This window comes from Castanea sativa, chromosome 5 (genome assembly GCF_040712315.1).
Source record: "Castanea sativa cultivar Marrone di Chiusa Pesio chromosome 5, ASM4071231v1".
Classification (NCBI taxonomy): Eukaryota; Viridiplantae; Streptophyta; class Magnoliopsida; order Fagales; family Fagaceae; genus Castanea; species Castanea sativa.
Window position 1 is genome coordinate 16,265,404 of NC_134017.1, and position 15,891 is coordinate 16,281,294.

The following is a 15,891-nucleotide window of genomic DNA, read 5'->3' on the forward strand; positions in this document are numbered from 1 at the left end:
GGACAGATGTCACTTTTTGAACTCACATTTAGTTGCTTTTGAATTATGATATGATTCACATTTATTCTCAATCAGAGCTTGACAATTGTGAATTATCAGCACAAGGATATAAATTATTCAATAAAATTATTTTGTTTTATAGTATTTTACTTTATACTTCGTTAATCACGGTTGTATTCCTTCTTTTTTATAAACTAATTAAAGTTTAAAATAAAAACAAGAAAATCAGACAAATAGAAGAGGTCGTAATTAGTAGAGTATAATGCATTCCATGTAATTTTTATTCTAGTATATTCGATGTATTACGCATTCTTCTCACAAAAATATGGGTTGTGTATGTTAGATTCACATGTGGGCTTCACTTTTATGTAAAAAAAAGATGTATGCACGAGGTATATTAAATGATTTCACAAATAATGTTACAAATTTTACAAATTTTATTACATAAACTTTACAACCTAATTTGTGTCACCAATCATCTAAAAGAAAAAAATAATTCAAGCATGTATTTATTTACTATTATATTGCTGAAGTGATACCAAATAAATTTATATTTATAAAAATTTGTAAGTCTTTTAAAGCAAAATTTAATAGTCTTTATCATTTTCCTCATCAACAATTATTTAGTGAAATTAATATAATAACTAATAAATGATGGCAGTTCCTTAAAAGATTTTCATAAGGCATTACGAGAGGGTAGATTGTGGTCCTATGCAGAAGGGGAGGTGAGATTCCACTCATAAATATGAGGCTTCATAAATGATGCTATTACCATTATATTTAATATCCCTTGTAGTTTGGCAAATTCCCCTCTTAGATTGACATAATAGTAATAAACCTATAGATTTGTTCAAATAATGCAGTAGTACCAATGGCATATTTGCGGAGGGTTAAAAACTTAAAAATACCCCATAAGAAATGAGGGTTAAAATTCTTTAAAAGATCATTTATTTTCTCTTGCATTGCGAATATGGTTCTTAACTAAGGATGTCAAGAATGCATTGCCCTATCTAACTCATCCTATCATGTGCGGGTTTCTCTCACCTTGAAGAAGTGATAGAACAAAGACAAGTTTTACTTGTATATCTATTATTTAAAATAAATATAAATTGATTACATATTTTATATATATCCTATTTATAATTTATTTTTTTATAGATATTTTAATGTCGTTCTTTAAACATTATTTTTATCTCTTTTGTCGAAACCACTTCATTAAAAATGGTAAAATATTTTCAATCCACTCTACCATCCCAACCTACAACCATGTTTTCCCACTATGTACAAATTTTCTCTCCTTCGAAAAGTAGACTAGACACCCATAATCTAATCTTACCCCACCTGTTACTATCCTAATGAAAGATGGCGAGTATTGAACCATTCAATGTATATTGATTAATGAATTTCTTTTAGATAAATACTTTTTTTTTTGTTGCGCTTTTAGATATATACTATTCATTAATGAATTAAATATAAAATAAAGTAACAAAGTAAAAAAGGAAAAGAGTTGACGATAATATGCTACTCGAGGCTTCTTTAGTAATGAGTCGAACCCCGAAGTTTACTTGTAGATTTTATAATAAACAGCATTAGACAGGTGGGTCTCACTTGGGAAATTATTAGTTGGAAACTCCGATAATATAGCACAACGAGCTCGAGATACCGGCAGATAGATTGACCTGAAATCTTTTTTCTTTTTCTTTTTTTTCTTTTTTTAGGAAAATTGACCTGAAATCCTTCTTTCTAGTTTTAATATTTTATCTTATATATAGGTCCTCTATAGGCTAAAAAAATTATTTGTGTACAAGCTGGATATATAGTCATATAGAGTTATATGCAAGCTGGATATGCCATTAATGGCGGCCTTATACTATTCTCCTCTGAGAGGTGCTACGTCCACAACATTTTTACAACAATTTTACAACAAATCATAGGTGGTTAGTTGTTATAGGTTCAAATTTGAATATAACACTAAGATTACTTTTTTGTCCCAACAATAACAACCAGTAACAACTTGCCACTTAGGATTTGTTGTAAAAATATTGTGGACATATCATTTCTCATTCTCCTATTATGCAAATTTATGTTGAAGATATCCTCGTCAGAATTTGGTAGAAGATCACGTTTCAATTATATATTGGACCACTTGTACATTTTATTTATTCTATGATGCCAGATACATACATGATACATGTTTCATTTTCAAAATTATGACATTTTTGTCACTTTATACTTGGCTAGTAGGCTACAGCTAACAAGTCAAAACTGTCCTATTTTGGATCTGAAACAAGAAATGTTTGCCAATTGATTGATTTTTTACGCGCAAGATTTTACACTTTTACTCTCTTGTTTTTTTCACATCACTTAACAGAATGAGTTGTGTGTAATATAACTCACTCTATCTTTCCTTAAAAGTTACTATGACTTTTAAGTAAAATTTGTGGTGTGTTTTTATGTTATAACTTCATTTTCTATCCCTTGTGTGGGGGGCAAAAAGATCCTGATGAGAATGTGGGCCTTTTAGGCCGTGTTAAGGAAGGTCGACCTGCTCCTGGGTTTAGAATTTGTTAATACTATGGGTCGGCCCATACGCCGAGGATCCGAGGATCCAGCCGAGGGTGAACTTACCCTCGGATGGACACCGAAGAACTCGGGATTTCGTAGTAAAGATTAGGGGATGACACGGTTAAGGCCAATGGTTAAAAGGGGTAAACCTTAGAATGCCCCAGAAGCACCGGTGTTGAAGAAATGTCAAAGATAAAGGCTGCCACCTCCACATTAAAGACCCTGCACCTACCACCCTGGCCGCATTTATGGGGAAGTGACACCTGAACAGTGGAAGAGAAACTTCTGGTTACTATTCAAAGGCACTGAGAAAAGAAATATCTAGGCTAAGGGGGAGGTGAGGCAACACGTGTACAAAGTATTCAAAAGAGTAGTATTTAAAGAGCAATCGAAGACAGAAAAGGGAGACGGACTTTTTGTAACCTAAAAAGAAAAGAAACAAAGAGAGAGATAATATAAGAACAATTCTCGGCTTATGTCCGAGGAAGCTAATTTACTATACTCCTTGTTGTTTCCAAGTCTTTGCAATCTTTAGTTTGTCATTTAATCCTCACACGCTTCTAACCTGGGTTTCAAGCCCACACTCTACAAATTCATATTGTTTAAGGCTCATTGGGCCTGAGCCCATAACTGTTCTTGGGGCCAGGTGCAACTGTGCACTTACAATTGGCGCCGTCTGTGGGAAATCTAGTCTAGAAGAGGTAGGAATATTATGGCAGGCTTAGGCTCTCACCATGCAGAGTCACAGGGATCACAACCGAAAGACCATTTCGAACGTCTTGAACGTCGAAGGGATCGTGAAGGGAGTGTCCATACAGAATACCCTGGCGCTAGCCATACTCATGGCGGGGGTAGCACCACCCACGAGGAGGGATCTAAATCCATGCAGAGGGAAATCAATCGTTTGAGGAGGAAGTTACGTCGTGCTAAACGTAAGTTTTCACCGTCCTCGTCTAGTTCTTCTTCGGAGAAGGATAGGGGAGTTGGCTACGGCTCAAGGTCGCGCTCCCCCACCAGTGTAACGTCCTCCGGTGAGGAGGGCGACCAGCCAACCCGTAGACGTAAGAAGCTTCGTTCTAGGGGCTTAGGCAACGATACTATGAGTAGGGCGTTGCACCAACTCTCTAAATCTCCGTTTTCGCGGAGGATTGAGAGGGGGAGGCTTCCCAGGAGGTTCACCCAGCCCACCTTCACCATTTATAATGGCCGGACTGATCCGGTGGAGCACGTGAGTCACTTCAACCAGAGGATGGCGGTGCACTCTCACAATGAGACTCTGATGTGTAAAGTTTTCCCCTTCAGCTTGGGACCTGTGGCTATGAGATGGTTTAACGGTCTCAAATCTGGGTCCGTAGGCTCGTTTGGGGAGCTGACTAGAGCATTCGCTTCGCGGTTCATTACGTGTAGCAGAGTCCCTCGGCCATTGGACTCGCTGCTATCCATGGCCATGAAGGAAGGGGAGACACTGAAAGCATACTCCGACCGATACTGGGAGATGTTTAACGAGATAGATGGTGACTTTGATGAGGTGGCGCTTAATACCTTTAAGGTAGGTCTCCCTACTGACCACGACCTAAGAAAGTCTTTGACGAAAAAGCCCGTCCGCAGTGTACGCCGCCTTATGGATCGTATTGATGAGTACAAGAGGGTAGAAGAAGACCAGCAGCAAGGGAAGGGAAAGGAAAAGGTTATCCCGCAGGAGAGAAGGGATTTCAGGTCGGATAGATACCACAACAACAAGCCAAGGAGGGATTATTTCGGGCAATCCGGCTCGGCAGCACCTCAGGCTGTAAATACTGTGTTCCGAGAACCGGTGCATCAGTTACTAGAGAAAGTTCGTAAAGAGCCTTTCTTCAGATGGCCAGGCAAGATGGCAGGGGACCCTGCGAAAAGAAACCAAAATCTCTTTTGTCAGTACCATCAGGATGTAGGCCACACTACCGAGAACTGTCGGACCCTGTGGAACCATCTAGAGCAGCTCGTCAGTGAGGGAAAGTTGAAGCAGCACTTGTGTCAGCCCACTGGGCAGGTCAGTCAAGTCGGTTCAAACAACCAGAGGAACAATTCATCTCGGCCCGCGTTGGGAACAATTAATGTTATCTTCGCTGCACCTGGTAGGACCGGTTCAGGTCCCACTAGGGTAATGGCAGTTTCCCATCCTCAGGTCGAGGATGTGGGTAGTAGGTCGAAGAGGATGAAGGGCACCTTGCCCGTCCTAGGTTTCTCCGAGGAGGATAAGGTAGGGACCATTCAGCCCCATGACGATGCTCTTGTGGTCACCCTCAGGATAGGGAACTATGATGTGAGAAGAGTGATGATAGACCAGGGTAGCGGTGCAGATATCATGTACCCTGATCTATTCAAGGGGTTAAGGTTGAAGTTGGAAGATCTTACTCCTTATGATTCGCCGCTCATAAGTTTTGAGGGGAGAGCCGTTGTGCCAAAGGGACAGATTCGTTTGCCCGTTCAATCCGGCTCAGAAACGATTGAGGTGGACTTTATTGTGGTTGACGCGTACTCTCCGTATACAGCCATCCTCGCCAGGCCATGGCTGCACACTCTTGGAGCTGTCTCCTCTACCTTGCATGTCAAAGTTAAATTTCCCTCAGGGGAATGTGTTGAAGAGGTCCTAGGCAGCCAAGCGGTCGCCAGGCAATGCATATCGGCTGCTGTCCTGCATCAGACGGAGGCCGAATCTTCGGATCTGATCACCAAAGGTTTATAGCAATTAACTGCTCTCGGTCCATCTGGGATGGTGACAGGGGAGGAGACACATTGTGAGGGGTTGGAGAAGTTTCCAGTAGCCGATGACCCGGAGAGGTTCTTCCAAGTCGGTGTACTTTTGCCGCACCAAGAGAAGATGGAACTGTTAGAATTCTTGAAGGACAATGTTGATGTTTTTGCGTGGGATCCTTATGAAGCTCCTGGCGTTGATCCGAGCTTTATTTTTCATCAATTAAATGTCAATCCAGCTATCGTTCCGAGAAGGCAGCCACATCGGCGATCCTCCATGGAACATTCCGAGGCTGTGAAGGAAGAGGTCCTCAAGCTTAAAAGGGCTGGTGCTATCAAAGAGGTTTTCTACCCCGAGTGGTTGGCCCATACGGTTGTTGTGAAAAAGAAGAACGGAACGTGGAGGGTATGTGTGGACTTCACTGATCTGAACAAGGCCTGTCCTAAAGATTCGTTCCCAATGCCACGTATTGATCAACTGGTGGATGCCACTGTCGGACATCCTCGGATGAGTTTTTTGGACGCCTTCCAGGGCTACCACCAGATTCCCTTAGCATTGGAAGACCAGGAGGAAACTGCCTTCATTACACCGACGGGGAATTATCATTACAAAGTCATGCCATTCGGCTTAAAGAATGCTGGGGCTACCTATCAAAGAATGATGACCAGAATGTTCGAACAGCAAATGGGGAAAACCATTGAGGTATATGTTGACGATATGGTGGTAAAAAGCAAAGCAATACCCTCACACGTGAAAGATTTGTCCGACACTTTTCAGATATTGAGAAAGTACAAGTTGCGCCTCAATGCTTCAAAGTGCTCCTTCGGCGTGGGGTCGGGAAAGTTCTTGGGATATATGATTACCCATAGAGGCATAGAGGTAAATCCGGTGCAGGTTAAGGTTATTCAGGACTTGCGGTCTCCTCGGAACCCAAAAGAAATCCAGAAGTTAACGGGAATGATTGCTGCCTTGAATAGATTCATATCTCGGTCGGCTGACCGGTGTCGCCCTTTCTTCCAACTGTTGAATAAGTGGAAAGGGTTTCAATGGACTGAGGATTGCGAGTTAGCTTTTCAACGGCTCAAGCAATATCTTTCCCAGCCACCTATTCTATCTCGTCCTGAGGCACATGAGATCTTGTTTGCTTACCTGGCAGTGGCCGTCCACGCGGTCAGCCTGGTCCTGATAAGAGATGATGACGAGGTGCAAAGACCGGTATATTATGTTAGTAAGTCTTTAGGTGATGCCGAAGTGCGTTATCAACCTTTAGAGAAAGCGCTCCTGGCCGTGGTTCATGCCACGCGAAAGCTTCCCCATTATTTTCAGTCCCACACGGTGGTTGTTCTGACTCAGTTGCCCCTCAAGGCAGTGCTGCGTAGCGCCGACTACTCAGGAAGGGTGGCAAAGTGGGGGACCATCCTGGGGGCTTTTGATGTTAAATACAAGCCTCGCACCTCGGTGAAAGGCCAGGTCCTCGCTGACCTGGTGGCGAAATTTGCCGAGCCATTACTGGAAGAAACTCTGAAAGATGCCCACATGGGTGAAAAATCAGTTGAGGCAATTACAGTTGCGGTGTCTCCGATTTGGGAAGTGTATGTGGATGGGGCTGCTAATCAGAGAGGGTCTGGTATTGGACTCGTTCTAATGTCCCCTGAAGGAATTTTCTTTGAAAAATCTTTAAGATTGGCCTTCTCAGCTACTAACAATGAGGCCGAGTATGAAGCAGTCTTGGTAGGCATGCAGATGGTACGTAAAATGGGTGGTAAGGAAGTCCATGTCTTCTCGGACTCTCAACTGGTGGTCGGCCAGGTCACGGGGACCATGGAGGCTAGAGACCCCAGGATGCAGGAATATCTGGCCCAGATCAAACGTCAGCAAACTGAGTTTGGTTCCTTCGCCTTAACCCATATCTCTCGGAGCGGGAACACCCATGCAGACTCCTTAGCCACGCTGGCAACTACCTCGGCTCAAGGTTTACCTAGGGTTATCCTCGTTGAGGATTTACTAAAACCCTCTGTTGTCATTGCTGACACACCCCGCATCCATCTAATAAGGCCTGGACCTAGCTGGATGGACCCGATCATATCCTTTCTTAAAAATGACCTCCTTCTCGAGGACAGGGCTGAAGCAGAAAAGATACGTCGAAAGGCGCCGCGTTTCTGGTTGTCCGAGGAGCAGAAGCTATACAAACGATCCTTTTCAGGATCGTACTTGTTGTGTGTGCACCCTGAATCGACAGACGCATTACTGGAGGAACTGCATGAGGGAATTTGTGGGAGTCACACTGGGGGAAGGTCCTTAGCCCATAGAGCCCTGACTCAGGGCTATTGGTGGCCCAATATGCAGAGGGAGGCTCAGGACTATGCCAGAAAATGTGATCAATGTCAGAGGTTCGCCCCTAATATTCACCAACCTGGAGGGGTTCTCAACCCTCTCTCCAGTCCTTGGCCTTTCGCACAATGGGGCTTGGACATTGTAGGGCCATTTCCGAGGGCAGCTGGAAACAAAAGATAGCTTCTTGTGGGAACAGACTATTTCACCAAGTGGGTTGAGGCCGAGCCCTTGGCAAATATTAGAGATGTTGACTCCAAGAAGTTCGTCTGGAAAAACATCGTCACTAGATTCGGAATACCACACACACTCATCTCAGACAATGGTGTCCAATTCGATAGTAAGGCTTTTAGGAAGTATTGTGGTGACATGGGTATCATAAATAGATATTCCACCCCAGTTTATCCTCAAGGAAATGGACAAGCCGAGGCTGTTAACAAGGTCATAGTCAACGGGCTCAAGAAGAGGTTGGACGATGCGAAAGGTAGATGGGTAGAAGAACTCCCTCATGTTCTGTGGACGTATCGGACTACACCGCGCAGGTCCACTGGAGAAACGCCGTTCTCAATGACTTATGGAGCTGAGGCAGTGATACCACTGGAATCTGGTTTTCCTACCCTAAAGACGAGTTCCTTTAGCCCAGAGAATAATAAAAGACTCCTAGAAAAGGATCTTGATTTACTTGAGGAACGGCGTGAGGTAGCTATGGTCCAAATGGCTTATTATCAACAGAAGCTAAAACGAGGGTATGATGCCCACGTGAAACTAAGACCACTCGCGCCAGGTGATCTTGTACTAAGGAAAGTTGTAGGCACTTCTAAGAACCCAGCTTGGGGTAAGTTGGGACCCAACTGGGAAGGCCCCTACCGCATTGTTTCAGTAGCAGGCATAGGGTCGTATAGGTTAGTTGACCTAGACGAAAGAATTGTACCACGTCCATGGAATGTAAATAATCTTAGAAGGTATTATTATTAATGAAATGAGCTTTTGTCAATTAGTATTTCCAAGTTATGAGTAGCTCTGATGCTCGCAGTTATCATTTTTAAGAATCAAACAGAAACTTGGTTAAGTGCAGTCCTCGGACCCCAAACCTTGTGAAAATTGATGTCTTATCATTTGTTAAACAGAACCTTAGTTATGTCGGGTCTTCGGACCTCCTGCTTTGGGAAAATTAACATTTGAAGTTACTGTTCTAAAGAATCAAACAGAAACTTGGTTAAGTGCAGTCCTCGGACCACAAACCTTGTGGAAATTGATGTCTTATCATTTGTTAAACAGAACCTTAGTTATGTCGGGTCTTCGGACCTCCTGCTTTGGGAAAATTAACATTTGAAGTTAACTTTTTAAAGAATCAAACAGAAACTTGGTTAAGTGCAGTCCTCGGACCACAAACCTTGTGGAAATTGATGTCTTATCATTTGTTAAACAGAACCTTAGTTATGTCGGGTCTTCGGACCTCCTGCTTTGGGAAAATTAACATTTGAAGTTACTGTTCTAAAGAATCAAACAGAAACTTGGTTAAGTGCAGTCCTCGAACCACAAACCTTGTGGAAATTGATGTCTTATCATTTGTTAAACAGAACCTTAGTTATGTCGGGTCTTCGGAGCTCCTGCTTTGGGAAAATTAACATTTGAAGTTACTGTTCTAAAGAATCAAACAGAAACTTGGTTAAGTGCAGTCCTCGGACCACAAACCTTGTGGAAATTGATGTCTTATCATTTGTTAAACAGAACCTTAGTTATGTCGGGTCTTCGGACCTCCTGCTTTGGGAAAATTAACATTTGAAGTTACAACTTTGATCAAAGCTATCTCCTTATTATGTCTGGATGTTAATGCGTTACTGTTTATTAAACTCGGATCTTAAGTGTTAAGCAACTTTGTGTAAGGAATGGTCCTCGGATCTTACATCCTACTAGAAACAGTGATATGTATTATAAGGGTTTAATTGTTATATGAGGTCCTCTCTTCTTTTTAATCGAGGCATTGTTCAAATATATTAACCATGTCACCTTTTATTAAAACTTTAATAATATGCGCGTGATTACGTGAAAGTTATGATTGTGCAATCCTTAGAGTTAGATTTATTTACTCTGAGAAACTTCTGTAATAAGTACAAAAAGAATAAAGTAAAAACAGATACAACCCAAGTGAAAAGCAAATGAAATTGTTCTTCATTAATCAGTCAAGTATACATTACATTTATAATTCAAATATGGAAAAAGAGAAGTCCTAAAGATAGATCCTAAGCTTTTGTAGGGGGTCTTGCTGAGAGGTACTGGTGCCCTCGGTCTTTCTCAACTCCAGCTCAAAGGGAGTCAAGACTTGCTTTCCCTTATCTGCTGTCTTCGTTGGAAGGACGTTGGGTTCCACTGTCTGGCTCAAGTCCTTCTCTGCATCCCCTCCTCCTTCCTTCTCTTTGTTGGAACCAGAAGGTTCTGTAGGATCAGGAATTTGCTGTGGGACCACCGGAGGTAGAGCAGGAAGAGTTGTCTCAGGGGTAGAAGTGGCAGCAGGAGCCTCTTCAATCTCCTGTATTTCCAGGGGAAGCCAAACGTTCTCGGACTTCCTCAGATCCGAAGATAGAGGAACTCCTGTTACGTTTAAAGCTTCCCCCCATACTTTTTGACAGTATTCCCGGCATAAAGCCGCGAACTCTTCTGTCAGCTGCTCCTCTGTGGTTGCTACCCCTTCTTCAAAACTCGTCTGCTTGGCAGCTTGAAGAGAGAGTTGGAAGGAGCTGGCTTCTTCCTTCATCAACGCCAGTTCCTTTTTCAGATCCGAGCACTCCCTTTGAGCTTGGGAGAGCTCTTCATCTCTTTCGCGAAGGAGCTTGCGCTGTCCTTCTATCTGGGTCTTCATGGTCTTCAAGTTTGACTCGACCACATTTTTCTCTCTCCTCAGCTCAGCCACCTCCGAGGTAAGCTTTTCGTTCTCAGCAAGGGCTGTGCCCAGGGTCTTCTCTGTCTCCAGCCTAATCTCCATCTCAGTCCTGGCCTTCTTCCGAGTATCTTCTATAAATTTCTCGGCTGTAAAGACCTCCTGAATGGCCTGTAACAAAGTGTGATGGAATTAGGAATAGTAAACAAACTTATGAATATTGTTAAATGTGGAATCTTCCTAAAAAGGGGTAAACTTACCAGCGCTAAATCCCTTTTTAAAGAGAGAAATAGTTGCGGCTGGCTCATTTTTTCCAAGGTCTCCATGTCCTTGGGCAACAGGAGAGGGCGCTCCAGCGCTTCGGCCAAGTGGTGGGCATGACCTTGCTGAACCGCCCTTATGCTGGATTGGCAGGAGATAGGGGCGCCGTCCAGTCTTAAATCGGGGGACCAAGTGGTCGGTGCTCGGCGCACTTCAGCCTCGTCCCCAATTTCCCCGCTTTCAACTGAGCAGGCCCTACCCTTGCCTTTGTCCAGCTTCTTCTGCTGAACCGGTAGGAGTTGTTGCCTTGGTTTCTTGGGGTCTTTACTGATCGTCCCCTCAGTATCCCCCTTTCTCTTCTTCTTGGGATCCTCGGCTGGAGGTTTTGGCTCAGCTGGAGGAGGGGGAGGTGGTAACACTACAACAAAATGTATTTTCAGTGATGAAAAAATTCGTCACTAAAATTCCAATATTTCGTCACTAAAAACTTTTAGTGACGAAATTGGACTTTTAGTGACGAAATTCATTTCGTCGCTGAAACCCCGTCACTAAAAGTCCTGATGACGAAAAATTTCGTCACTAAAAGTCCGATTTAATTTTTTTTTTTTTAACTTTTAGAGACGAAAACGTTTCGTCACTAAATGTTTTCCTCACTAAAAACACCATTTAGTGACAAAAATATTTCGTCACTAAAAACACTTTAGTTTATTAAATCATATTTAGTGACGAATAATGTCGTCACTAAAACTATTTATCGGGTACATATAGTGACGAAAAAGTTCGTCACTAAAACTATTTTTAAGAAAATCCATGCACATATAGTGATGAAAATTTTCGTCACTAAAACCATTTCTTTCAAAATTTTATTACATTTAGTGACGAAATATTTCGTCACTAAAACTTATTTTCTGTTTTTATTTTTTTCATGGTTTTGATATTAACCTGTAACCTGTTTTTACATTACTAAAACCTCACATTTGAATAATACATTTATTTCGACAACGCATTTATAAAAAAAAGATCCATACATTCCACAAGTAAAAAATAAAACAAGTATCTAATTCAAACTCCTTCCATACAATAATTGTTTTCAACATATACAATAACTCAAGATGTTTTATAACAATACAAAAAGTGTAGCATAATATAATTAGAACTAACGGAAGATGTCCTCATATGTCTTCAAGTAATGCCAAAAGTAAATCTTCTTAAAACCACCAATAAGAAATCTGCACAAATATAAAACCAATACTACATTAAAATCATAAAGTAAAAACATTAATTATATTAGAAGAAACATTTCTAACAATACATTAAGAGTAGTCATACCATGTAATATGGGTCAATTGCTAAAAGAAAGTACTAACCAAAACATGTTTTAACTTGAAGTTGAACCACCCCCATAGGTAAGAGCGTCATCATAACCATTCCTCCTTAAAAAATTAAGAATATTCTTTTGGACCTCTTCTTGCTTAGCTCGTGCCTCTTGGTCCCTAGCTCGTGCCTCTTGGTCCCTAGCTCGCTCCTCTTGGTCCTTAGCTCTAACCGTTGAATATACTCCACCGAGGAATTAGATGAGGCGGTGGTTACTAGAGAAGAAGAAGGTCTCATGTCAAGTCCTTTTACAACACCGGACTTCTTCTTAAAAACCAAATTTGAGATCTCCTCTTGTGTAAGGGGAATTGCATTAGGATCTTGACAATGATCCTCTTGCACTTTGAGAATATTTTCCTATCATTTGAAAAGGAGAAAGAAACAAACAATCACAACATTAATAATACATATGTTATAACTTTACAAACATGATAGACATGGAATGATAAGGATGGAATGATATACATACATATGTAGCTTCATCCTCATAGTGTATCCACATATTTGTATTTGGATTGAAATGAACATCTTTGAAGATTTTTGCCAATTCAGGAACTTGACCATTATTACTATTTGTCTGATTAATTAACATTCAAGTGTTAGATAGTTATACTTATTAATCACAACATGAAATATACTAAAGTTTAAGAAAAATGAAAAAATAGCACCTCCTCATCAACCCTAACAGCAAGTGCCTTCGTCCCGCATCTATGTTTGCCTGAAGTTTTCTTCCTATTTTTAGAGTTCTTTATTGATTTTTCCTAATAAACAACATTTAAGATATCTATTAGATCATGAATAAAACAGTATACATTTACTTTATCTAAGTATTAATCTAATTAGTTTAGAACAGAACATAGTAAACATTGGATAATAATAATATATGCATAAATAATTTACCAGCCAATCCTTATTGGTCCATCTCTCATCAATAAGTTCAGTCCACAGCTCAAGTTTGGCATTCTTTGGCGGGTGGCTTCTTGCATAGTCAGCACCATGAGATTGTACGAGCTTTTTATAAGCTTGATGCAACTTGTAGGAGCTGGAACTCAATAATCTTCCACATTTTGTATTTAATGTTTTCGTTACCAAGTTGGAATCCCCTTGTAGCTCAAACTGATCCTGTAAAATGAAGTTTATATATATTATTAAAATACTATTATATGAATTTAATATGCTTAGTGACAACAAAGACAAGTTAGACGTTATCAATGTAAATTTACCGCGATATTTTGAAGCACCACATCTCTAGTAGCAGCATCAACATTTTTCCAATTTTTCACGTTGTAACTAGACAAATTACTTCGCACTTATAGGCCAATTTGATTGACAAGCTTGCACGCATTCTTCCCAACAGGAGCATCATATTCTGCAGCTATACGTACTGGTAACTTACCATTTTTTTCAACAAGTGCCCGTACTGCTATACCACGTGTTGTTCCACAGGTATTTCTGCTAGCAGATCCTATTTAAACATTATTAATGTTAAAAAATTATACATTCCATGTATATTATAACTAAATTAAGTGAAGTATAATCTCAATAGTAAAAACAGGGTGCAGTTGTAATTAAGTATGTTCTATGTAATTACCAGTCGTGCTAGTTAATGCGCCAGTAGCCTGCGCCTCCGCACTAGAAGAACTTTGGATTGGAGGATTTACTTCAGGAGGTATTGACCCCTTCAATATATGGACGACTTAATCTACCATCAGGTGTCTTAGCCATTAGCATCCAACTTTTATCCATGTTTGACTACAATAAGGTAAATGCTACTTTAGTAAAATAAGAATAACTCATGCATAATATATTCTAACATCTAAGTCTATAAGCTACTTAGATAAAGTTCTATCCCATTCATGAATGCACAAGTTTTGAAATCAAATAAAATCATGCAAGAAATGAAAAACACTCCCACTATTAGTTTAACCCACCTTATAACACCATGCAAGCCACCCGCTTGCTCCAACACAACATACCACCACAAAACCAATCACAAATATCACAACTATAGAGTTTTACAAGTATTTAAATCAAATAAAACACTATTCATCACATCTAATCAACAATACTCATTAACATTTGCAAGAATGAAAAACACTCCCACTATTAGTTTAACCCACCTTATAACACCATGCAAGCCACCCGCTTGCTCCAACACAACATACCACCACAAAACCAATCACAAATATCACAACTATAGAGTTTTACAAGTATTTAAATCAAATAAAACACTATTCATCACATCTAATCAACAATACTCATTAACATTTGCAAGAAATGAAAAACACTCCCAATATTAGTTTAACCCACCTTATAACACCATGCAAGCCACCCGCTTGCTCCAACACAACATACCACCACAAATCCAATTTCCAACATCACACGTATAAAGTTTTATAAGGTTTTCTACTAAAATTTACTTACTTTGCTCAAGCGAAGCTTACAACTTTCAGAAAAAATCCAAAGTTATTGCAAACAATGTGTATTTAACCTGCAAAAGAAAAGTTAAATTTATAAATACTTCAATCTTGAAAATGATCCTCATAATAAAAAGAAGCAAAGGCACTAGGCCAGGAGTGATCAATCACTAGTTTTTGCCAAAGGTATACTTACAGTCGAAATGTTTTCCTGCAGAAAGAGAAACAAAATTGAAAATTGAGAAACACAAAAAATAATCTAAAATAACTAACTAAACCATAAAACTATAATCTAGCTTTATCAAAGTGAAGACCCAAAAGAAATAAGATGTAGTGATATATATATTTACAATTTAAACTTTGGGAGAGATCCTTTATTATGCAGCCTGTATACTAAGGTTACTCCCTATGAGTTCTTGTATACTTCCTTTGCTTTTAATTTTATAAAGTCATCTTTGCTAGTAATATTATAATATATACAATTTCAACTTTAACACTAGGATAACCAAGCAATGTTACATGCATTGGATAAAATGAAGTTATTTTTTACTGAAATCAAGTTCTTGGTTTGGTGAACATTAAGGACAAGCCACATTGTGAAATGATCCTTACAGATTATTATAAACTTACACATCTTATTTCAAAGACAGAAAAATGTAGACAATAACCATTTGAAAACAACACAATCTTCATTTCAAAAAAAAAAAAAAAAAACAAAGGAAACAACACAATCCATTAAAGCAATTCTCCACATAAAGGCAAACAAAAATTATGTCAAATGATAGATAGAGAGACGTAAGGGCAAAGATTTGGAAGAAGTTACAAGACTAGAAGGAATAATCAACTCAAATATAGCAAAATATGCTGTAATGTAAGTGCATCATCTAGCAAAGAACCCAACACCCATTTGATCTAAATTAAGTAATCCATGCCAACTGACTACACCAAACCCAAGTTCGTTTACTCCACCCAATTAAGTTTACCATAACCGAGGTGATTCATACCCAAATTTACTCAAAATTCTCCCAACCCAGATAGCTCAAATTCCAACTAATTTAACAAAAACACAAAAGAACTTCAAATTCTACATACCCAGTTAGCCATCTCAAATTCCACATGATGCAAAATTAATTCTAAACTAAACCATATGAAGCAACTTAATTCTGTATAATAAAAAAGAACTTTCAACTAAAAATGAAGAAAAAATTGAGGAAAACTTACACGGGTGAGAGACCAACTTCAGTCTTGGGTGAGCAAAGAATCTGAAAAGTCCATCAAAATCAAGTGTTGCCAAATAGAAATTAAAGAATCAAGCCAAAAAAAAAAAAAAA

General features: G+C 39.8%; 1 protein-coding gene and 1 long non-coding RNA gene across 2 annotated transcripts; both read right to left on the reverse strand.

The window, feature by feature from the left end:
- Positions 1-2,942: 2,942 nt before the first annotated feature.
- On the reverse strand, positions 2,943-11,776 carry LOC142634825 (uncharacterized). Its single transcript, XM_075809077.1, has 4 exons — positions 11,758-11,776; positions 10,769-11,187; positions 10,390-10,679; positions 2,943-2,988 (listed from the first exon to the last, which is right to left on the reverse strand). The coding sequence occupies exons 1-4, from the start codon at positions 11,774-11,776 to the stop codon at positions 2,943-2,945; spliced, it is 774 nt and encodes a 257-aa protein (XP_075665192.1).
- Positions 11,777-12,843: 1,067 nt separating this feature from the next.
- LOC142634266 (uncharacterized) lies at positions 12,844-13,592 on the reverse strand. Its single transcript, XR_012844096.1, has 3 exons — positions 13,367-13,592; positions 13,044-13,265; positions 12,844-12,904 (listed from the first exon to the last, which is right to left on the reverse strand). It is a non-coding gene; the product is annotated as an uncharacterized LOC142634266 (long non-coding RNA).
- Positions 13,593-15,891: the final 2,299 nt, after the last annotated feature.

What these genes read in the sequence shown, in the direction of transcription:
- LOC142634825 (XM_075809077.1), bottom strand. An exon ending in TAAAAAGGGATTTAGCGCTG is followed by an intron (nt 10,680 to 10,768) that starts GTAAGTTTACCC and finishes ACTTTGTTACAG; the next exon opens with GCCATTCAGGAGGTCTTTAC. An exon ending in GATCTGAAAAAGGAACTGGC is followed by an intron (nt 2,989 to 10,389) that starts GTTGATGAAGGA and finishes TTTTCTTTTTAG; the next exon opens with GTTACAAAAAGTCCGTCTCC.